The following is a 25,512-nucleotide window of genomic DNA, read 5'->3' on the forward strand; positions in this document are numbered from 1 at the left end:
GTCTGCAGAGAGGGAATGGCACAGCTTGGTGTCTAGCGAGAAGAGCAACAGCTTAGCCTGCTCCGAATCATCGCACCCGTTAATATCCCCTGTATGTTCCACTTCCAGGAAGTGTACCGAGGGATCCCCCTGTTGGGTGAGCTTACTTAGGTGGCCTATCATAGCCCTCAGTTTTTGGGTGTCGTGGGGGACTACAAAGTTGCTTTCTAGGGGTCCTGCTGCCCAATTGGCGTCAGGCGGGCCAAACTTCTGCTGACGGACCGGGTGCATTGGCCCTGGTCCTGGCCCTTCTTGTATTGGCTCGCCCGCTTCCCCTTGCTGCCAAGCCGAGTTAAAACTCGGTGCTGCCGGTGTTGGTAGTTCGCAATCCTTGCCTGCCCCGCACTCTGGCTGACACCCCTGCTGCTCCGGGCCGTTCCCGGGAGCTGCAGGCAGTGACTGAGGGGTTTCTCCTTGCTCTACCAGGTGTTCCTGGGCTATACCCAGGTTTATCAGACACACCATGCCTTTAGCCCGGGATAGAGCAAGGTTCAAGCTTTGGATCTGCTGCTGGCAGGGGCCGTGGTCTCCTGCCTCAAATTCCCTGATACTGGCTACCTTATAGGCTACCTGAATGTCTCTCACCCTCTCCCCATACTCTTTAACTTGCTTGGCGAGGCAGGAATTCTCTTCCCGCAACGCCAGTTCGCTATTCTTGGCTTCAATAATCTGACACTGTAAAAGGTCCAGTTGGGTTTTGTGCTTTTCTTTAGTGAGCTCTCTACTTTCCTTTCACTGTCCCACCTCTGTCCACAGCCTTTCCCCGACTGTGGCCCTTGCACTGGACCTCTCTTCTGCCTGCCTCAATACTTCCTTTAATTTCTCATTCTCCTCATCTAGAAGTCGGATCTGTCGCTGAAGGCAAATTAGCCAAATGGCCTTCTCTATCGACTTTTTATGGTCCTTGCTCTCGGTCCATTGAGCTGCAGCATCTTCTGGACGCTAAGCATACACTAGATCGCGTACCCACTCCTTAGCCACATTTACCCTCTTAAACACATATGAGGAAATTCCCTCTTCCATTTTGCTTCTCTTCCTGAAACCAGCCTCTCTCTTATCACGTCCCTTGCACCAGTGTTCCATCTGGGTCGCCATTATGTAAGGGGAGGTTTTCAAGGGGTTCAGCTTTCCCTTCTGACCTTATATGAGCGGTTCCGAATCGCTCCCACACTCTTGGTTCTAGACACTGGAATTATGAAGGGACTGTGACAGACTTGGACAGACAATCGGTTTCAAGGTAGGAAGCAGGTATGGCTTTATTGTGTCTAAAACGAAGTAAAAGACACACCTTTAATAATGCACACAGAATAGTAATGCCAATACACATTGAGGGGTACAACACATTGAATAAAATGTCAAATTACAGCCTGTGGGGAAAAGAATACAGCTTAAACTCTAAATGGGGTAAAGAGGAGAATGCAGATACATTTACACAAGTTACCCCAGCCTCTCCCCTCCCAATTCCCCTAACTAACTAAGTTATAGCTCTGGGGGTTCAGGGGCTATGCTCACCCATCCCTTTTTGACAGTTGCCAGTGAATTGCGGTTTCGGGGTTCACTGTTCTTGGCCTTCTAGGCGTGCCGTACTCCGGACGGAGGAGAGGACTTCGGACTGCGTAGTCTTCGGTTAGGGTGCGTCCGTTGATGCGATAAGTTGCGTTTGGATGTATGGGGTAAGTACCCACTTTCTTTGGTTAGGAATAGTTTTAGTTAGTCCTTTTTGGTAATTTCTCACCCGTTGGGTCATTCAGAAGTAGATTGTAGAGTGGTTGTCAATTTGGTTGCTGACAACCTTCCATTTCGTGGGCCTCGTGCTCAGTCAGTTCTTGATGAGTTCTAGTAGTTTCCTTCACTACTCCATTTCTTCACTTCCCAGCTCCGGCTGCTTGTGTCTGTGTCTGTGTTCGAGTCTGTGTCATTTCCTGGTAAAACTGGGAATAGATATACCCCAAAAAGGCTTCCTTATCTCCCACCAAATCTGGCCCAGCTGTTTGTTTCGATTTTGCAGCCCAGCTAACTGAAACTTGATTAAGTGGTTTTAATCTGGCGTTAATAGGCTTTTCGAAGTTGATGAGCTCTCGTCCATTGTGCTAGTCTGGCCTGAGCCAGATATTTCTATGCTTGTTGAAAAGGTGTTGGAATATGTATGTGACATTTGGGTCCTCTGGGTGGGGTGATAATGTTTCTTCCATGGTCGATTGTTTAAATGCTAATATTTTCTAGGGGCAAGTTTCGAGGGTAAACAGTTCCCAGACAATTTGATTAGCTCCAATGTCCAAACTGGCCCTTTAGAGATTGACCCCACCCCTTTTCTTGCTGACCCAACATTCACCTTTTAAAAATCCCAAATTCGATTAAAGTTCGTAGTTTCTTCCATGTGCACTTTAAGATTTCAAACTTTCTGGTAGATAGTTCCAAATTGAATTCCCTTTCCTGTGAGTCCAAACACTGGGGGGGTCTCCATGAATGCATCCCTTTTTATCCCCTGCAGGCCTCGTCTCCCCCTTTAAAACTCATTTGTGTCCCGAAGTTTTTCCTTCCATTTTAAAAGTCCAGAAAGGAATTCTTCTCCTCTGCAGGGGAAACGTACCAGGAATCTTTGCGAAATATTGGTAAATTCTACAACGTCCTGTTCACCCAGCACCCCTGTGCTCACTGACCTACATTGGCTCCCGGTTAAGCAACGCCTCGAATTCAAAATTCTCATCCTTGTTTTCAAACCCCTCCATGGCCTCGCCCCTCCCTATCTCTGTAATCTCTTCCAGCCCCAAAACCCCCCGATATATCTACGCTCCTCTAATTCTGCCCTTTTCAGCATCCCTGATTATAATCCCTCAATCATTGGTGGCTGTGCCTTCTGTTGCCAAGGCCCCAAGCTCTAAAATTCCCGACTTAAACCTCTGCGCCTCTCTACCCCTCTTTCCTCCTTCAAGATGCTCCTTAAAACCTGCCTCTTTGTCCAAGCTTTTGGTCACCAGCCCTAATTTCTCCTTAGGCGACTCGGTGTCAAATTTTTTATCTCCTAACATTCCTGTGAAGCGCCTTGGAACGTTTCACTACATTACAGGTGCTATATAATTATTGTTGTTGTTGACAAATGCACAGGCATGCTATGTTTTAGAAGGCCAGTCTGTATTGTTGCCATTACCTGCAGCCCATTGAATGTGGCAATCAGTAAATGCCGAGCACAATGTCAATGCTAGGTTCTTGCATGTTGCTGGGTCATAGACAAGCTGGCTGCAGAGCTGTGAACTTGGGTGATGCACAGCTTCTCTCATCTCATTCGAACACATATCCCATTTCTATCCTCTAGGATACACATTAAAAAGCAGCAGCCATGCAGGATTCACCTCATTATATACCTTTGACTTCTTACGAGTAGAAACCATTGGAAATTCTGACCTGGTGGCAATGGGGTGAGTGGGAAAGGATGAGATTGGAAGCTGGCCCTCAGGGCACATGTTTTTTGTTTTTAATTCTGTTCTCCATACACACTTATTCATTTACTCCCTCACACAAAGGCATATTGTGCTGTGCCGGAGCTAAACACATTAGAATAGCTGTAAGTCCTGTTCCAGCGCCTGTCTGACGGCCAGCATTTTAAAATATGTTCTTTTTTGCTTCTCTTTCTTTATTCTGCTTCTTTGTTTGTTTCCAAGAGGGGAATCATAGAATGATACAGCACAGAAGGAGGCCATTCTGCCCATCGTGCCTGTGCCAGCTCTTTGAAAGAGCGATCCAATTTCTCCCACTCCCCTGCCTTTTCCTCATAGCCCTCCAAAATTTCCCCTTTAAGCATTTATCCAATTCCATTTTGAAAATTACTATTGAATCTGTTTCCACTACTCTTTCAGGCAGCACATTTCATATCATAACAACTTAGTTGTTTTCCCTCGTGTCGTCTCTGGTTCTTTAGCCATTCATCTTAAATCTATGTACTCTGGTTACCGATCATTCGGCCACTGGAATAATTTTCTCCTTATTTACTATATCAAAACCCTTCATGATTTTGAACACCTCTATCAAGTCTTCCCTTAACCTTCTCTGCTCTAAGGAGAACAACCCCAGCTTCTCCAGTCTCTTCAAATAACTGAAGTCCCGCATCCCTGGTACCATTCTAGTATATCTCTTTACATTTTCCAAGACCTTGACATCCTTCCTAAAGTGTGGTGCCTAGAATTAGCCACCATGCTCCAGCTGGGGCCTGACCAGTGTTTTACAATGGTTTAGCCCCAATATTAACTCAGAGGCACACGGGCGGGGGGGCGGGGTGGGATATCATGTGGGAAACCCGATACCACATGGGAAACCCGGAAGAAAGTTCAATACATCTGACAGTGCCTGTTTAGCTCAGCCAGCTCATTAGTATTTTACTTACAGCTTTGTCGTCCAGTGCTCGGCAGCAGGCGTGTTGAAGACCTGTTTGATGCAATCTTAACTCCAGTACTTACAAGACCAATATGAAGATGGAATTTGGAGGAGCTTGGAGTTGGAAACAAGAGAAGACAACACGTGTAAATGGTCAAAGGCTGTGCCATGTTTAATGACGCCTCTTTGATATAATGCCGAGGTCAGTGAGGAGCTGGAGAGAGATACTCTTCTCAGCAACAGGAGGAAGAATCCTCTGCTGACACCAAGAAGGTGTGGCAGGAGGTCAGCAGCAAGAGCATGGTGCCATGTTCCTGGATTCAGTGCAGGATGTGCTTTAAAGCCTTCTCAACTTATCCTGCCACCTTCAGAAATTTGTGCATGTACACGCCCAGGTGTCTCTGTTCCTGCATCCCCTTTAAAATTGAATCATTTAGTTTATATTGCCTCTCCTCATTCTTCCTATCAAAATCAATCACTTCACACCTCTGCGTTAAGTTTCATGTGCCATGTGTCTGCCCATTTCACCAGTCTATGTACTCCTGAAGTCTGTTACTATCCTCCTCACTGTTTATTACTTTTCTGAGTTTTGCCTCATCTGCAGACTTTGAAATTATGCCCTGTATACCCAAGTCCAGGTATTAATAAATATCAAATTGCCTTAATAAATCACTGCCCAGCATTCAGTGTCATCCGCTCATGCAGTGGAAAACACCAGCACAGATACGTCCAGTCAGTTAATGCGTGTAGCAGGGAGCACTTGGTAAAGCACAAAGCATGAGTGAAGAGGAGCAAGTGGAGGCTGGAATTGGTTGAGCTACAACTGACTGGACAGAAGACCAGTCCAGTAACTCCTTCAGTTGCTGAGCCCAGAGAATCAGCCTCACAGGGCCTGCTTATAAACTCAGTGTTGTAGCTCAGCATCAGCCATTAATGTAATCATTTGAGAATGTGCCAAGCAGCTTACATGATGCATGCATGCAGTGGGTGACCACTTTGGGTCCTCTACACTAAAGTCCCCCTTATCCAAGGTCCTAAGATGAACTAGCTTCCATAGCGAATGCTCTGCTAGGCTCTAGAGATCTTGGGTCTTGTCTGGATTCCATGTTAGAGAATCAGATTCAGAGCATCCATAACGTTAAGCTTCAACAACCTTACTATTTCATTGGTTTGCTTCCATAGATATTTCTATTCAGGCTGAAGGAATGGCTAAAAGTAAGGAAATGTCAAGAGCTATATAGCTAATGGGGATAGTTATCCATATTCCATATCACCCATCTGCCCTACTCAAATGACTAGGCATGGCAAACTGCAAGCTGAGGCAGCAATCACAGCAATTTATTCAGTGTCTAATTGCAGGAACTGCTCCATCATACCTGTAGATCGTTAATGAAGTGAGCTGATGCATGGTGCACAGGCCATCAATGCTACAGGCACTTTCCTACAGCATTATGGTGCACTATGCAGTACTGGTTCATTGCAGGCAGAAGACCTTAGCTCCCAATAATATGCTCACAGTGCTCAGCACAATGGTCAATTAGCATTATATTATTGAATCCCTAGGTTGAAAGTGGTGACAGAGAAGTGAAGTTGGATATTGTGACATTAATGTGGAAGTTGACTGTGTACCGGCAGATAATATAATTTGAGGGGTACCAAGGGTTGCCCTTCGAAGTATAGTGAATACATTTGGCCAGGTAGGAATAGTACCATTACAGATGAGTGTACTGAGGAGAATGGAGCGGTTAACAGTTTCCAAAACAGCAGAAAGGATGAGCAGGAAGCTGGATTGGAGGGACTTGAATAAAAACTGGTGAGAGAAGTGGGTATGCAGTTGAGTAGCAACTACAGGCTAAATGGGGACTTTTCAGAATGGCAGGCAGTGACTAGTGGGGTACCGCAAGGTTCTGTGCTGGGGCCCCAGCTGTTTACACTGTACATTAATGATTTAGACGAGGGGATTAAATGTAGTATCTCCAAATTTGCGGATGACACTAAGTTGGGTGGCAGTGTGAGCTGCGAGGAGGATGCTATGAGGCTGCAGAGCGACTTGGATAGGTAAGGTGAGTGGGCAAATGCATGGCAGATGAAGTATAATGTGGATAAATGTGAGGTTATCCACTTTGGTGGTAAAAACAGAGAGACAGACTATTATCTGAATGGTGACAGATTAGGAAAAGGGGAGGTGCAAAGAGACCTGGGTGTCATGGTACATCTGTCATTGAAGGTTGGCATGCAGGTACAGCAGGCGGTTAAGAAAGCAAATGGCATGTTGGCCTTCATAGAGAGGGGATTTGAGTACAGGGGCAGGGAGGTGTTGCTACAATTGTACAGGGCCTTGGTGAGGCCACACCTGGAGTATTGTGTACAGTTTTGGTCTCCTAACCTGAGGAAGGACATTCTTGCTATTGAGGGAGTGCAGCGAAGGTTCACCAGACTGATTCCCGGGATGGCGGGACTGACCTATCAAGAAAGACTGGATCAACTGGGCTTGTATTCACTGGAGTTCAGAAGAATGAGAGGGGACCTCATAGAAACGTTTAAAATTCTGACGGGGTTAGACAGGTTAGATGCAGGAAGAATGTTCCCAATGTTGGGGAAGTCCAGAACCAGGGGACACAGTCTAAGGATAAGGGGGAAGCCATTTAGGACCGAGATGAGGAGGAATTTCTTCACCCAGAGAGTGGTGAACCTGTGGAATTCTCTACCACAGAAAGTTGTTGAGGCCAATTCACTAAATATATTCAAAAAGGAGTTAGATGAAGTCCTTACTACTAGGGGAATCAAGGGGTATGGTGAGAAAGCAGAAATGAGGTACTGAAGTTGCATGTTCAGCCATGAACTCATTGAATGGCGGTGCAGGCTAGAAGGGCCGAATGGCCTACTCCTGCACCTATTTTCTATGTTTCTATGTTTCTATGATTTTACCAACCTCGGCGGGTCTGTAGTCGGTGGTCGGTCCCGGCCTTGTTGCTGGCTGCAGCCAGCTGTCCAAAATGAGTTTCCCCATATTGGGTTTGTTAAGCCCACCCAGTGCGTTTGCCAGCCAATTGAAGGAAGTGGGTCTGATGAAGTCATTTGATGACCCGTCTTCAGCCAGTTTCCTTAAAGGGACCATGCGCAAATTTATTTAGACATTTGTGCTGTCAGTGTTATACAGCATTGAGGTGCTGCAAACACTGACAAGCCCTGCACAAAGGTGCAGGAGACCAACGCAGCCTGGTTGCACATTGCATTGAAAGGCACAAGCAGGGATGTCGCCAGGAGGACCAGGCTGCAGTGGCGCACACCTTTCAATGATCTCAGTAGATCACGAAACATTACTGCAAAGCCACACTCAACCGCATTCTGCTGTGCCACTCATTACAACCCCATCACTCTGCCTTCACTACCCTGCTCCCGCACATCCTCACACCAACTTACCTTGCACCTCCACCCATCCCTCTCTATCTACATTATCACTTCCCCATCTCACTAACCAACCCTCACACTCACCCTCATCCTAGTGCAATCATACCAACTAACAACACACACTTTGATGTTTTATGCAATGTTCATGTAAAGTTTCTGTTAATGTGGTGTCAAACATTGAAACCTTTATTTTGAACACTCTGCGTTCTTGGACAGATTTGTGTGCACCTTTGTTAGTTAGTTGCAGTGAATGATGAGACATAATGTTACACTCCGCAATGGTGATGACTGAAAGGAATGGCTTGGGCATTGCAGGGAGGCTTTAAGGTGTTAGTGTGGTGTGATGCCAACCTGGCGCATCATGTGGCAGCCATATGGGTGTACAGCGTCAAGTGAAGTAAATGTGGCCATGGTGAGGCCATCCCTGGCCTCCCGGGCAGTAATGTGGTCGGGTGCCGATGCCCTGTGGCCTGTGCAGCGTCAGTTGATTGCGGAGAAGGTTGGTGTTGTTGTTGGTGCTGCTGGTGTTGGGGCTGATTGCGGTGAGATTCTGAGGTCCAAGGTGAGATAGTTTCAAGGGCAGCGATGCTGATGGAATAGATGGCAGGTGCAGTAGAAATGACAGAAACAATCTGTCAATGTTGGGAGAGCTAATGAGGTCAGACAGGATGGTGTAAAGATTTGCAGAATTCAGAATCTGTAATGGAAATGCAGTTTAGAGAAACTTGTGACTAAGGGAAGGTATCTGATTCAGTTGGGAGCTTTGACTTGATATTTGAAGCTGTCAACTCATCAGTTGAAACAATGAAAAGTCACCTCCTGCTTCAGCTTCACAAACGAGGTCTAGGCACAGCAGGAAACTTGTGGGCGACCTGTCAACATCAAAAAGCTGAGAACAAAAGCATGAAATGGCTGTAAACAAGCCACTAATGATTTCAGTTGACTTCCCCGCCGCTGCATGTCAGGTCTGCTCAGTGCCGGCAGACCCGGCATTAGGAAACGGCGTGTGGCGGCGGGTTGACAACGGGGTCCCGACCCGCTGTCAAAAACATTTTTTCCCACCCGACCCGCCGCTGATCGAGCCTGCTGACCCCCATCCCCCCCCCCCCCCCCCCCCGGAAAATTCTTCCCTACATATTTGAGGTGCTTGTATAAGAAGCAGAAGTTAACCTTAAGCGGTGGCTTATAAACAGAAGAGTCGACGCTGAGCTTTTTAGGAGAGTGGTGATGATGGAGGTTTTCAGTGGATTGGTACAGTGCTTGAGAATAAGGAGGTTGATAATGCTGAGATATGTTAATGAGCTAATTTGAAACTAAAATCATAAAAATCAAGATTGTTTTCTCCCCCAGAAAAAAGAAGATGACTTCAGTTTGTTCTTTGGAATTCAAGCCCCTGACATGATGTTTGAAACATACATACAACTTTTAGATATTGCTGAGAGAACTTCTAGTCATACTGGACTGGACACAATCTCAAATTCAACCAGGTATCATTTTATCTAAGTGCAGTAGATTGAATTTGATTATATATTTGATAAGTTGCCAAAGCTATCTGTCCACCGCCCCTTGACATGGAATTGAGTATGTTTGCTCTGCCATGTTGCGTTCAATAGGCCACTGTAGATTCAAAAATGGAGTTGTCCTCACTGGAGTCCCGTCCTCCAAATGTGAATTTGAATATCGTTGCTCTCCATATGCACCACATATAAATGGTATTGAATGTAGATGATGCCATTGGGAACCTTCACTTTTTTAGGGTCTCAGTTGCTTGATGCATAAATCAACTCCAGATTTGGCAGAGAGTTTCAAATGGTTTACTCAGTCCATAATGGAAGAATTCCTGAAGAACTACTCAAATCACTGGTACTGTTGTATGAGCAATCCCAACCAACACATGTAGTTGTGTCATTTGAACATTTCTCTTCCCCATCCTTATATACAATTGAGAGATAGTCACTGGAAAATCCCTCCATTCCCTTAAGTATGAATTAAAGAACTCAGTGCACACATGCAAATTAACTAGTTGGGGATACCACCCACCACTACACTGTGAATGGGTTACATTTATACACAATTCTGATCAGTGGTGCAGAGCTGGTCGATAAGGTGATCTCTAATGCCAGAGGACCAAGTTATGGGAAAAGGCTAGAAAATCTGGACTCCTAAGCCTTGAAAGAAGGGAACGTTGTTTTGTTGTATAAGCTATTTAATGGAATAGGAACAATTAATTCTTGGTAATATTGCAAGTAAAACTATAACTGCTGGAAAAGCAGATATAGGTAAGTTTAGGAAAGACATCAGGAAGCACTTCTTCACACAAAGTGATGATCTGAGTAGTGTAGTGGGGGCAAAACCACTGGAATTGTTTAAGAGGTAATTGTATGATGTGCTGATGGTGGAGAGATTGTAGATCTCTACGCAAAGATGAGGTGGAAAAGCTGAAAGGCTTCCTTCATTTGTACTTAGTTTAATAATTGCTAACAGTGGGCCCAAGTTTTGGGCCGTGCCTAGAACTGCGCAGCCCCGACCTGGACGCCCGTTTTACGCGCCACAAAGTGCGCCTAAAAAAAACTTCCAGATTCTCCGGCTCCCTGCAGGTCGTTTGCAGCTCGGCGCGGCGCAGCACGAGCTGTAGGGGGCGGAGCCAGGTCCCTGCGCTGAAAACAGTGCCGGGACCTCTGCACATGCGCGCTACAATGGGCACGCATGTGCAGTAGCTCCAGGCGCCCAAAACTGTGTGGGAGGGGCCGAAGCCCTGGCCGAATGGCCTCACTGGGGCTGCGTGCATAAGGCTGCCTTCCACGCCCAGCTCCTGCTTCCTCCGGACCGGACCCGACCCGACTTGACTCCCGCTCCCACCCACCCCCCACCGGACCGCCCCCCCCCCCCCCCCGACCTGACCTCCGCTTCTCCCGCTCCCGACCTTCCCCCCCCTTCCCCGACCTACCTCCGCTCCCGACCGATCTCCACCCCCCCGACCGATCTCCGCCCCCCCCCCCGACCGACCGACCCCCTCCCCTCTGCCCCGACCCGCGCTCCCCCCCGATCCGCGCTCCCGACCCCCCCGGACCCCGGACCCGATGCCACCTACCTGTCAATCCGGTAAGTCTAAGCTCGAAGTCTTGGGCCTGGCCGGGCCGGGCTCGTTCAGTCTCCCTCTCCTTTCTTTCTCTCTCTCTCTCTCTCTCCCTTCTCTCTCTCTTCCCCCCTTCTCTACCCCCTTCCCCTCCCTCTCTTCTCTTCCCCCCTCCCCTCCCTCCCTCCCTTCTCTCACCCCCCCTCCCCTCCCTCCCTTCTCTCAACCCCCCTCCCCTCCCTCCCTTCCCTCACACCCCCCTTCTCACCCCCCTCCCTCCCTTCTCTCCCACCCCTCCCTTCCCCTCCCTCCCTTCTCTCCCCCCCTCCCCTCCCTCCTCCTACCTCTCCTCCCCCCCTCCCCTCCCTCCCTTGTCACCCACCTCCCCTCCCTCCCTTGTCACCCCCCTCCCCTCCCTCCCTTGTCACCCCCCTCCCCTCCCTCCCTTGTCACCCCCCTCCCCCACTCCACCACCCCTCCTCCCCACTCCTCCTCCCCCTCCCCTCCACTCCTCCAGCCCCCCTCCCCATCCTCCCCCTCCCCTCCACCCCTCGCTGTCAGAAACACAGACACTGACAGACAGAGAGTGAGAGAGACACACACAGGCAGACAGAGAGATAAAGACACTGACAGAGACATGCGGGGGGGGGGGGGGGGGGGCGTACCCAGCACGCTGTAGGAGGACTCCCGGTGCTGCAGTCAGTAAGTAGAAAATGTTTTATTTATTGATTTTTAAATTTTTTTATTTTTTATTAATTTTTTTTGATTGATTTATTGGTTGATTTATTGATGTATTTATCATTTATTATTGATGATAACTCTTTTTGTAAAATTGAAGTGTTTAATGTTTGTAAACTTCCCTTTAAACCCCGCCCCCATTCCCTATGCCTGATTTGTAACCTACACCTGATTTTCTAAAGTGTAGACAAGGTTTTTTTGAGCGTACAAAAATCTTCACTTACTCCATTCTAAGTTAGTTTGGAGTAAGCTTTCACTGCCGAAACTTTGAAAACAGGCGTAAGTGGCCGGACACGCCCCCTTTTGAAAAAAAAATTCTGTTCCAAAGTGAAACTGTTCTAACTGACTAGAACTGGAGCAAACTAAATGCCGAGAATTTGAATTTCTAAGATACTCCGTTCTACACCAGTTGCTCCAAAAAATCAGGAGCAACTGAGGCCGAAACTTGGGCCCATTAATTCTAGGATCCTGTCTCTGTTGGTAATACAGGTAGAGCTTCCGAAATTTGGAATGTTCCAAAATCCGGACAACGTGCTGATCCATGGAGGGGTCGTCTGGAATCTGGAAAATATTCCGAAATCCGGACATTTTTTTAAACAGCGATAGCGGTATTTTTTCGCCAAAAATACTGCTAATCACTCTGCTATTTTTTAAAGGCCCAGCAGTAACAATTAACGAAAAGCGCAGTCCTCGCCAACTTTAGTGTGAAGCTGATTACCGCTGCGAGTTTGGCCTAGGGAGGGGGGAAAACACCCCAAAATATTCCAAAAAAATAAAAAATCACAAAACAGTCTCAAGACCATTTTCTAGCGAATCATTGCAAAAGAATTAAAAAAAACGTTAACTTACCTTTTTTGCAGGTCTTCATACCTATCCCGCTGTCCCAATGGCAGCAACGGAGGTTTTTCCTGGCCACTACCGAACCCGGAACCCGCAGCACCCGAATCCGCTGCACCTCCCCCTCGCCGCCCCGGACCCATAGCGACTGGACCCGCCACTGATCCCCACCCACAGCACTCGGACCCGCCGCCCACCCCTTCGCTGCCCCAGACCAGGACCCGCAGCACCCGGATCCGCTGCCCCCTCCCCCTCCTCTGCTGCCCCAGACCCTCCGCTGCCCCGGTCCCACCACCAGCCCCTTTGCTGCCCCGGTCCCACCACCGTCCGGGACCCGGACCCGCAGTACCCGCAGCACCCAGGCGTTTCCGGACACGGAACGTCGGAAAGACGTTCGGAAATCCGGAAATACCCGAACCTCAGCCCAGGCGATTCTAGATTCGGGACGTCGGAAAGACGTTCCAAACTCCAGAAATACCCGAAATCCAGAATGGCCTCAGTCCCGAGGTTTCCGGATTTTGGAGGCTCTACCTGTACATAAACAGTTTTCTTGTGGAATTCAGTAAATCTCTGATGTAGATCAGCAACATGAACACAATGTTGAGCTGTGAATAGTTGCTAACACAAAGCTAGCCAAAAGCACAGTGAGCTGACTGCTCACCATTTTCTGGGGCCAGTTGGCAGAGGGATCAACAACAAGGGGACATCGATTTCAAGTAATTGGTAAGAGGTTTAGAGGAGATATGAGGGGAAATTTCTTTACCCAGAGGGTGGTGGGGTCTGGAATTCACTGCCTGAAAGGGTGGTAGAGGCAGAAAGCCCCACCACATTTAAGGGGTACTTGGATGTGCACTTGAAGTGCTGTAACCTACAGGGCTACGGACCAAGAGCTGGAAAATGGGATTAGACTGGCTAGCTGTTGTCAGCCGGCACGGACACGATGGGCCAAAATGGCTTCCTTTGCCGTAACTTTCTATGATTCTATGTGTTCATTTGCTTAATTATCCTAAGCTTTGGTGTTGCACAGAGAGCTCGTATAATGAGGGAATAGAAAATTACACTGCAGCTGATATTTAAAGGGATGCGGCCAGTTAAATGCAGCTAAAGATGCACAAAAGAGTCTGTAGGCTTGCTGGAGTAGCACAGCACCCGACCTGTTCTATGGTTGGCGCAGTGGGCATTATGCAATTGTTTAAAATCATTGGCAAAAGATCTAGAGAGGAGATGAGGTGAATTTTTTTCACTCAGAACCCGTTACCTGAAAAGGTGGTGGAAGCTGATTTCATGAATAATTTCAGAAGTTGGACAGGTACTTGAAGATGAGGAACTTACAAGGTTAGGGGCAAAACGTGGGAATGTGGGACTAAGCACGACTGCTGTTTCAAAGAGCCAGCATATGAATGATGGTCTGAATGGCCTCCGTTTGTGCTGTAAGTTTCTATGATTCTATGTATTTGGACCATAGTGGAAATATTTATAAAATAATAGACTGTTATAGCACAGCCAGCCATTCAGCCCATCGTCGTCATCATCATCATCATCATAAGCTGTCTCTCAGAATCGAGGAAGACTTGCTTCCACTCTTAAAGTGAGTCCTTATGTGACTGAACAGTCCAATACGGGAACCACAGTCCCTGTCACAGGTGGGACAGATAGTCGTTGAGGGAAGGGGTGGGTGGGACAGGTTTGCCGTACGCTCTTTCCGCTGCTTGCGCTTGATTTCTGCATGCTCTCGGCGATGAGACTCGAGGTGCTCAGCACCCTCTCGGATGCACTTCCTCCACTGGTTCCCTGAAAGATCTTCCACTTTGTCTAATTTCCCTGGTGTTTGCCCATACCTATTTCAAATATTCATCCACTTTCCTTCAAAAAGAATTATGGATTTTGCTTCCACTACTGTTTCTGGTAGGGCTTTCCATACACCGAAAACATTCTGTATTAAAAAAAATCACCTAATATTTTCTTTAATCTCCCGATCTCTGTGACCACTGGCCCAACAACCCACTAGGATCTCTGCACTCCTCCAAATCTGGCCTCTTCCGCACCTGCCTGCCACCAGTGCTTATTGGAAAGCCACAGACAGCGCAACCACAATTTTCTGATGCACATTGATGATATGTGGGGTACCTCGCCAGTGATGCAGTTTCAAAACATTTATCCCCAGATCTCCTCAATCTTCTCTGTTCCAATGAAAAGACCTTCAATTCCTTTAGTCTCATCTCATAAAGCCTGTTACCTGTATCATCTTAATACAGCTCTGCTGTACTGTTTCCATGGCCTTGGTATCCTTCCTCCCAAAACTGGACAGAGTAGGGCTGATGCCATGTTCAGGTGCATCTAGTGTGGAACTACACTCTCACAGGGAGCACGTCATTAAATTAAGGGTCCACAGCTAGTGATTTTCCATCCAACAACTTCAGTGGACTGAAAAATCATGGGATATGGGGCTGTATGAATGACACCCTTTGCTGGAAGCACCTTATTACAGAATCAGTTTTAATATTCTAACTGCTGCCTAACAAATGATTTGTATAGCTTTATCTATTTCCATTTGTCGTGTACAACCCTGGGATCCAATATGGTTTGTTTTTACAGCTCTTTCAACTTGTCCTTGCACGTTCCAAGATTTGTATATCTGAACCCCTAAGTCTCTCTGCTCTTTTGTTTCCTTAAAAGTTTTACTATTTTTGTATATTTCCTCTCCATATTCTTCCTAAATGTATCACCACATATTTCTCCACATTACTTTTCACCCCAAATGTATCTACCCAATCTACTAGCCTGCCTGACTGCTCGGTTGCTGGTACAATATAAACTCTTCACAATATACAACATTGTTCTCTATTTTTGTGTCATATGATCTTGCATCTCCTATACCCAAGTTCAAATCATTTCTATAGGTTAGACTTTCGGCACATCATCACCCATTTAGCGCCCATTTAGCACCTATATAAGCGCTGAGATCAGGCTATCGCCCATATTTGATGAAAAATGGAAACTAGCACCTGATTATCGTCCATTTATCGCTGGTGCAACTTTTGGCATACAGGAATGAGCTGCATCGCCCGGTCTGTATTTTTAAAAAATGACGTCATCCTCGTGCTAGGCCCAGAATACTGTTTATAATGGAAACTAGCTCCCAATTACCGCCCAGATTATTGCCGAGCACTACTTTTGTCATTTCGCCTGTAATTCGCCCAAATGATCGCTCGCCCAAAAAGATGCTAAGGGAAACTGCATTCACCTGACCTTAACTCGGCAGTATGGATGCCATTTTGTAACTCGGAGGATCTTTAATAAAAGGCTGCTTGAAGTGGTTGGGAGGAGAAGTAATTTGTGAGTGATTTTAAGGGCGTTTTTGAATCTTGCCAATCATCTAATCACATAGAAACATAGAAAATTGGTGCAGGAGTAGACCATTCGGCCCTTCGTGCCTGCACCGCCATTCAATGAGTTCATGGCTGAACATGCAACTTCAGTATCCCATTCCTGCTTTCTCGCCATACCCCTTGATCCCCCGAGTAGTAAGGACGACATCTAACTCCTTTTTGAATATATTTAATGAATTGGCCTCAACAACTTTCTGTGGTAGAGAATTCCACAGGTTCACCACTCTCTGGGTGAAGAAGTTTCTCCTCATCTCAGTCCTAAATGGCTTACCCCTTATCCTTAGACTGTGACCCCTGGTTCTGGACTTCCCCAACATTGGGAACATTCTTCCTGCATCTAACCTGTCTAAACCCGTCAGAATTTTAAACGTTTCTATGAGATCCCCTCTCATTCTTCTGAACTGCAGTGAATACAAGCCCAGTTGATCCAGTCTTTCTTGATATGTCAGTCCCGCCATCCCTGGAATCAGTCTGGTGAACCTTTGCTGCACTCCCTCAATAGCAAGAATGTCCTTCCTCAAGTTAGGAGACCAAAACTGTACACAATACTCCAGGTGTGGCCTCACCAAGGCCCTGTACAACTGTAGTAACACCTCCCTGCCCCTGTACTCAAATCCTCTCGCTATGAAGGCCAACATGCCATTTGCTTTCTTAACTAACTGCTGTACCTGCATGCCAACCTTGAATGACTGATGTACCATGACACCCAGGTCTCGTTGCACCTCTCCTTTTCCTAATCTGTCACCATTCAGATAATAGTCTGTCTCTGTTTTTACCAACAAAGTGGATACCCTCACATTTATCCACATTATACTTCATCTGCCATGCATTTGCCCACTCACCTAACCTATCCAAGTCACTCTGCAGCCTCATAGCATCCTCCTCGCAGCTCACACTGCCACCCAACTTAGTGTCATCCGCAAATTTGGAGATACTACATTTAATCCCCTCGTCTAAATCATTAATGTACAATGTAAACAGCTGAGGCCCCAGCACAGAACCTTGCAGTACCCCACTAGTCACTGCCTGCCATTCTGAAAAGTATCCATTTACTCCTACTCTTTGCTTCCTGTCTGCCAACCAGTTCTCAATCCATGTCAGCACACTACCCCCAATCCCATGTGCTATAACTTTGCACATTAATCTCTTGTGTGGGACCTTGTCGAAAGCCTTCTGAAAGTCCAAAATCACCACATCAACTGGTTCTCCCTTGTCCACGCTACTGGAAACATCCTCAAAAAATTCCAGAAGATTTGTCAAGCATGATTTCCCTTTCACAAATCCATGCTGACTTGGACCTATCATGTCACCTCTTTCCAAATGCGCTGCCATGACATCCTTAATAATTGATTCCATCATTTTACCCACTACCGATGTCAGGCTGACCGGTCTATAATTCCCTGTTTTCTCTCTCCCTCCTTTTTTTAAAAGTGGGGTTACATTGGCTACCCTCCACTCCATAGGACTGATCCAGAGTCGATGGAATGTTGGAAAATGACTGTCAATGCATCCGCTATTTCCAAGGTCACCTCCTTAAGTACTCTGGGATGCCCTGGGGATTTATCGGCCTTCAATCCCATCAATTTCCCCAACACAATTTCCTGACTAATAAGGATTTCCCTCAGTTCCTCCTTCTTACTAAACCCTCTGACCCCTTTTATATCCGGAAGGTTGTTTGTGTCCTCCTTAGTGAATACTGAACCAAAGTACTTGTTCAATTGGTCTGCCATTTCTTTGTTCCCCGTTATGACTTCCCCTGCTTCTGACTGCAGGGGACCTACGTTTGTCTTTACTAACCTTTTTCTCTTTACATATCTATAGAAGCTTTTGCAGTCTGTCTTAATGTTTCCTGCAAGCTTCCTCTCATAATCTATTTTCCATGCCCTAATCAAACCCTTTGTCCTCCTCTGCTGAGTTCTAAATTTCTCCCAGTCCCCGGGTTCGCTGCTATTTCTGGCCATTGTGGTTAATTTCCAGTTTATATTGTATTTGTTGAGGACAATTTAAGAAGACAGATTAGGGCATTTACTGTGATTTATAGTGATGGGACCTCTAACTTCTCAACCAGTATTTTTGACTACTCACACGCTGCAGACTAGAGATGGGAGAAGGTTCATTGAAGAGCATTATGTGCCCAATCAAAGAGGTGGCAGACTGCTGAGGAGGAGGAGACGTTACACCCAATGCATTTACAGGTATAAGCAATCATACCTGGGCTTGACTGATAACACGTGCGTTAGAAGGCTGCGATTCCGAAAGGAGGTCATCAGTGAGATATGCCAGCTAATTAAGGGAGATCTGCAGCCTACCATCGGGACCGCACTGCTCGTTGAGGTTAAGGTTACTGCGGCACTTTCCTTCTACGCATCGGGCTCCTTTCAGGCCTCAGCTGGCGACATTTACATAAGAACATAAGAAATAGGAACAGGAGTAGGCCATACAGCTCCTCGAGCCTGCTCCGCCATTCAATAAGATCATGGCTGATCTGATGATGGACTCAGCTCCCCTTTCCCGCCCGTTCCCCATAATCCCTTATCCCCTGATTGTCTGCATCCCAGAGTATTTAAGGAAGTGGCCCTAGAAATAGTAGATGCATTGGTAATCATTTTCCAACAGTCTATCGACTCTGGATCAGTTCCTATTGACTGGAGGGTAGCAAATGTAACACCACTTTTTAAAAAAGGAGGGAGAGAGAAAACGGGTAATTATAGACCGGTTAGCCTGACATCAGTAGTGGGGAAAATGTTGGAGTCAATTATTAAGGATGAAATAGCAGCGTATTTGGAGAGCAGTGACAGGATCCCAAGTCAGCATGGATTTATGAAAGGGAAATCATGCTTGTCAAATCTGGAATTTTTTGAGGATGTAACTAGTAGAGTGGACAAGGTCGAACCAGTGGATGTGGTGTATTTGTACTTTCAAAAGGCATTTGACAAGATCCCACATAAGAGATTGGTGTGCAAAATCAAAGAACATGGTATTGGGGGTAATGTACTGGCGTGGATAGAGAATTGGTTGGCAAACAGGAAGCAGAGAGTCGGGATAAACGGGTCCTTTTTGGAATGCGAGGCAGTGACTAGTGCAGTGCCACAGGGCTCAGTGCTGGGACCCCAGCTCTTTACATTATACAGTAATGATTTGGATGAAGGAATTGAGTGTAATATCTCCAAGTTTGCAGATGACACTAAACTGAGCTGTGAGGAGGATGCTAAGAGGCTGCAGGGTGATTTGGACAGGTTGGGTGAGTGGGCAAATGCATTGCAGATGCAGTATAATGTGGATAAATGTGAGGTTATCCACTTTGGTGGCAGAAACATGAGGGCAGAGTATTATCTGAATGGTGGCAGATTAGGAAAAGGGGAAGTGCAACGAGACCTGGGTGTCATGGTTCATCAGTCATTGAAAGTTGGCATGCAGGTGCAGCAGGCAGTGAAGAAGGCAAATGACATGTTGGCCTTCATAGCTAGGGGATTTGAGTATAGGAGCAGGAAGGTCTTATTGCAATTGTACAGGGTCTTGGTGAGGCCTCACCTAGAATATTGTGTTCAGTTTTGGTCTCCTAATCTGAGAAAGGATGTTCTTGCTATTGAGGGAGTGCAGCGAAGGTTCACCAGACTGATTCCAGGGATGGCTGGACTGTCATATGAGGAGAGACTGAATGAACTGGGCCTTTATACACTGGAGTTTAGAAGGATGAGAAGGGATCTCATAGAAACGTATAAGATTCTGACGGGACGGGACAGGTTAGATGCGGGAAGAATTTTCCCGATGTTGGGAGAAGTCCAGAACCAGGGGACACAGTCTTAGAATAAGGAGTAGGCCATTTAGGACTGAGATGAGGAGGAATTTCTTCACTCAGAGAGTTGTTAACCTTTGGAATTCCCTACTGCAGAGAGTCGTTGATGCCAGTCCATTGGATATATTCAAGACTGAGTTAGATATAGCCCTTACGGCTAAAGGGATCAAGGGGTATGGAGAGAAAGCGGGAAAGGGGTACTGAGGTGAATGATCAGCCATGATCATATTGAATGGTGGTGCAGGCTCGAAGGGCCGAATGGCCTACTCCTGCACCTATTTTCTATGTTTCTATGTTATCGTTTAAGAAACTGTCTATTTCTGTCTTAAATTTATTCAATGTCCTAGCTTCCACAGATTTCTGAGGCAGTGAATTCCACAAATTTACAACCCCCTGAGAGAAGAAATTTCTCCTCATCTCTGTTTTAAATGGGCGATCTCAGTATCTCAGATTTGCGGTATCTCAGCATGCAATACATTGCTGCATTCGACAGGTGACTGAAGCCCTTTACGCACGCAGGATGGATTTTTTCAACTTTCCTATTACCAGGGAGGCACAGAGTGAGAGAGCTTTGGAGTTCTCGAGAATAGCAAATTTCCCCAAGGTACAGTCTGTACGCACATCACCCTGCGAGCACCTTTACAGGTTGCAGAGGTGTTTTGGAACCAAAAGGGATTCCACTCCCTGACTGTGCAACTCGTTGTCGACCACAAGCAAATAATCATGGCAGTAAATGCACATTTTCCAGTGAGCATCCATAATGCGCACATCTTGCGTGAGAGCACTGTCTCTGACCTGTTTAAGAGTCAGCCGTAAGGTCACGGTTGGATGCTGGGGGATATAAGATATGGCCTTGCCAGCTGGCTCATGGCCCCTCTGCATAAGCCCTGAACAGGAGCTGAGATACACAACAATGAAAACCATATAGCCATACGCAATATCGTCGAAAAGACACTTGGAGTTCTGAAGCAGCGCTTCAGATGTCTGGACCACTCAGGAGGCAACCTACAATACCACCCTGAGCAGGTCGCTAAGTTCATTGTGGTGTGCTGCATGTGGTGTCCTGATAACCTAGCTATCAGTAGAGGACAACAATTGCCAGATGGGACCGCCGGTCCACCTCAGGAGAGAGGGGAGGCGGAAAAGGAGGACGAGGAGGAGAATGAAGATCTTGGGGAGGACAATCAGCCTGGCGATGAACCCATGCCCCAACGCCACTCCACACCACTGGAAAAGCCCCGTGGTAGTTACACAGCTACAAAACTGTTGCGTCAGCATCTCATAAATGAATGCTTTGCATGAAGTTACGTTGGTGACAGTTACAGTTGCGTTACTTTTCATCCTGGCCTGGCCTGGCCTGGGAATTGTTTGCAACCCTTGTATTGATGTTTTACCTTATGTTATTAAAAGACACTTCACAACAATTGCAAACTTGAATAAAATTTTTTAATAATTTAACAAGAAATTAAAAATATTTTTTAACAAATTATAACAACCCTACCCCCCCAATAGTCAACAACATTTTTTCAAGAACAATATAACGAGAACACCCTCCCACCATCCCCAACAGTCAACAATCAACAATTAAAAAAAATAATATAATAATATACCGCCCCCCCCACCCGCCACCAGCTGCCATGCTTCCCTCCTCTAACTTTACCCCCCCACCCCCGTCGTAACCCGCAGTTTCACATTTATTCCCCATGTAACGGGACCAAGACATCTTGCAGCAGAGCACCTTGAGGACTGCTAATGTGGGCGGGGAGGGGGTAAGTTGGCAGAATGACTTCAGTGGATCAAGGAGAAGACGTTTGCGAAGAAACGTCTTCCGAGTCAGAAGGAAGTTCTTCCTCCTGTCTTGCATCTGTCGTGCTGGATGGTGGTACCTCACCTTGGGTGCAGTGCCATATCCCGAAACTATTGTGTGCTGCAGCGTCGATCATTCGCCGCATTGCCGCAACCATCTGCCCCGTGCCCTCCGAGATTCTGACAGATAGTGTGGCAATGTTGCTGGTCAACCCACCAATTGCCTAGAGGAGCTCTCGACCTATGTCGACATTCACCCTCGACAGTGACACCATGTCCTCGTTGACATCTGGCCGCCGCAACGCGTGTCTACCTCGCCGACCAAACCTCCACGGGGTCTCGGCATGGGCACTGGACGACCCGGAGTGCCCTGCTGCAAGCCGCTTGACTCCCCATTTCATCCGTTGAGGATGATGTGGCTGCAGGTACCACAGATGACCCTTCAGGCTCATCATCCACCTCCTCGGTTGTATCTTGTTCTTGTTCTTCCCCCATGGTCAGCACGACCTGCAGCGGTAGGGATGATGCTCCAGGGGTCTCCCGTAGTGCCTGGGGAGCTGGAAAACATAATTGAGGTTAGTAGAAGAGAAGGGGAGACATGAGAATGCTTGCGCTGCACAGGCATATGTACGAGGAGCAACACTACTGCAATAAATGTGAATGAGAGACCTTACATATGATTAACGTGAGAGTACAACAAAGTACAGAAGTCGCATGCATAACATAACATCATTCATATATTATAATCAAATGGCATTAAATTACTTTAAATTACCACTGGTTTACCACTGGTTTACATATTACTCCCGTGGCGCAACAATGGGATCTGCACCACCACGGCTGGCACGATTATGTGTGCCTACTAAGGCTGCGGCATGCTCCTCCAGATCCGTCATAGAGTGAAAGTCAGCAGACCCTCCTCCGGTCTGCCTCCGCTCCGCCTGATTCTTAGATATCTTCCTCTGCAAATGTGACAAGAGCATGGCATAAGCTAATTGCCGAGGTACTATTATGGAAACATAACAAATATTGTAATCTGCAATTAATCACCCCACATGCTATTCATCATTAACATTAATATTATATGCTGATACGGTTTTTATCCAATGGATGCATGGTTATAACATCTACGTTCAGAGAAAATATTTAGAAAGATGATGTTTAGGAAGTAATGCTTGACACCAACCCTCTCATGTACAATCTTCAGGAAAGGCCCCATCCACGGGCCATGCCGTTCGGCGCCTGAAGGGAGGGCGGTGGTTTATTGGAATCGATGGAGGTCCCCGAGAGGGGGAGAATCAGGACCGCTGTTGAGCTGGTGAGCTCGGCAACGACAGGACCATAATGGGAGGGGACACCGTGTCCCTGGGCTGTGCTTAGAGAAAATGACCCAAAGTGTCCCAGGGTAGACAATGAGTCAGGGCAGCTCTCTCCCAGTCCAGGCTGGGTCACTGTAACTGACAGCAGCCGGAGAGACTCACACAGTCTGGTGACAAGGTGACCGGACCTCTCAATGCTCAGTCGTGCCCCATCCACCAACCTAACCAAAAAGGAGATGGTGCCCAAGTTAAAGAGTTGCTCACAGCACACAAGCAGCGATATAATTTAATAATTCTCCTTCTAAACTAAAGTGGTAGAAATGGTGAGTGTTTGTGGTCTGTCTGTTTCCAGTCATTCCTTTGGTCCCAATTTTCAATCAAAGCGTTTAAATAATAATTAACACTGTCGATTAAGTTTAAGGCATCAGCAACATTAGAGTAAAAGGGCACAGGTTCCGACTCCAATCCAAATCTAAACAGGGAAGCCACCCAAGATTACCCAATTAATTACATTCCGGCAGATTTACATTCTAATTAATGAGTCAGTGCATGATTACAATTATAAATTTAATAATTTAATACTTTTGTGGATGAAACAAGACTGTTCCAATGCTTGGAGCACTGGTCTGCCTCTAGTCTATTGTAGGCTACAGCGGCGATATCCGCCCATATTCGCTGGTATATGCGGGGGGAGGTTTCCCATGCCCACCTCGAGTTAATTGGCCCCACCGAGTCTCCACCTCATGGACTAAGGCCTTTTGCCCTGCTTCTCCCTGCAACCACCTCAACACTGTCTCGCGACTCCTCGTGCTCCATCTCCATCTTATCTGATTATCAATTCCTTCAAAAAATGACTCCACACAAACCTTCCTTCTCTCTCTCCCTCCCTTTGCCTTCTGAGCATTCGCAGATGACCCCTGACCTCCCAAAATGCGGGCAAAGTTCTTTGCCTGAAAAAAAACGCGCATGCGCAGAACGGCCATTGCTATGGACGCCAGCCTTGTATGACTGAATACATCGCTAAGACTGTCAGCCAAATTAAAAAGGCGAAACTAGCAGATTTTAAAATGGGCGATATTCCAGTGATCCTGAAAAATAAAAATAACACTAACGCCAGAAATATCGCCCATTTTGGGGTGATAGCGATCATAGTGGAAAGTTTAGTCCATATCTTTTGAGAAGAGAATCATGGGGGACACCACTGTTTATCACTCCAGTCTGGCACCCATTAATCATTGCTATAAAACACCTTTTAAAAAAGTATTTGGACAACATTCACTGCGTTTCCTTAATCAATATACTGTTATTTCCTTAAGAACGCTATCATTTTTTTTAGCCATACCTTGCCTTTAACAAATCCATGCCAACTGCCCGTAATTCGTCCATGTTTTTCTAAGTGAGTATTGATTTTTGTCCTGTATTATGGCCTTTGGAAGCTTACCTACTGCTATTAGGCAGACTGGTTTATAGTTTTCCTATTTGTCTCTTTCTCCCTTTTACTTTCAGCCCTCTAGTCCTCTGGTACAACTTCAATATCCGAGGATGTTTGAAAGATTGTGGGCAAAGCCTTTGTTATATCCTCCCTTCCTCTGTTTCCCTCAGCTTTCTAGGATGCATGCGTTCAGGGCCCAGTCCTTTTCTGTTTCTGCGTTCCACCGAGTTTTTCAGTCCTTATTGATACCTGTTCTATTGTATTGCTGTACCATCCATCTCCTTTTGTACCCTTTCATTTCCACTGTCACTCTTCTGTGAAAACCATGGCAAAGTACAGGGCTCATTTAGGGGGAGAATTTCCAATGGGATTCTCCCAACTGTTCTTCATAGCTTCTGTGGAAGAGCTGCAGAAACCCTGGAAAAGTTCACCCCCCCCTCTTAATATCTCCACTGTTCTATCATACTCTATGAGAAGATTTCCGTTTTTTCTTTATTCGACCTACTCTTTCTTTAATTATTCTTTAACTTCTATATGTCTATAAAATCCTTTAATATTCTTCTTGATGTTCCCTGACAGCCTTTCTTCATTCCCTCTTAACCGTTCAAATTCTTTTGCTTCTCCTCTATTTTCTTGTTATATTTCATTTGTATTTTGGAGGGATTTGTCATGCACCTCTTTCTCTTCAAATTCCATTTTAATTTTAATTTCTCTACTCATCCAAGGAATTCCTGCACCACTTTACTTCTTGTGCTGATATGTCGAATCGATACCATAATCATCTCCTGTTTTAACTTTTTTCCCGCTGTTTGTCACTATCTTATCTGCCAGTTGTTCTTCTTTATCTGTGCTGCTTTCCTTTTTATATTGAAGAAATTTGCTTTCTTTTTAACTGTTTCCCCGCTTCAATTTTTACATCTAACCTAATTATGTTGTCATCGGTTCCTCAGCAATCCTCTAAAATATTGCTGAATATTACATCTTTAAAATATATTTCCGTAGATCCACTCCCCAGCGCCTGTTTAATTTGGGCACTGAGTTACTGCAGCACTGTTGAGGTGGTGATACTACATTATCTGTGCCACAGGCACTTCCCCACTGCATTATGTCATGCAATACACAATGGAGATACACAGGGTTTAGTGTCTGATAATGTGGGTTGCCTACACCCAATGTGCATTAGCACTTTGGGCACAGAGCATCGTCTTATTGGGCCACAATTGAAAGAGAGAAAGGGGGTTATTTCCTCTTTAATTCACACAATCTGGTTGTGATTTTCTATACAAAAATGAATCAGTATT

At 46.3% G+C, this 25,512-nt stretch overlaps 1 protein-coding gene across 5 annotated transcripts in view; it reads left to right on the forward strand.

Moving 5' to 3' along the window:
* Positions 1-25,512, forward strand: part of LOC139280184 (anoctamin-9-like) — a 242,322-nt gene that overhangs the window by 64,371 nt on the left and 152,439 nt on the right. For 4 of the 5 annotated variants that reach the window (XM_070899766.1, XM_070899762.1, XM_070899763.1 and 1 more), the window contains exon 4: positions 9,169-9,305. The exons of the other annotated variant lie outside the window; for it this stretch is intronic. In XM_070899766.1, the coding sequence (XP_070755867.1) occupies positions 9,217-9,305 (89 nt within the window). In that variant the 5' untranslated portion in view covers positions 9,169-9,216. The remainder of the gene's footprint in view (positions 1-9,168; positions 9,306-25,512) is intronic. 5 annotated transcript variants of the gene reach the window in all.

The sequence above is a fragment of the Pristiophorus japonicus genome, chromosome 14 (genome assembly GCF_044704955.1).
Source record: "Pristiophorus japonicus isolate sPriJap1 chromosome 14, sPriJap1.hap1, whole genome shotgun sequence".
In the NCBI taxonomy this organism is placed as follows: domain Eukaryota; kingdom Metazoa; phylum Chordata; class Chondrichthyes; family Pristiophoridae; genus Pristiophorus; species Pristiophorus japonicus.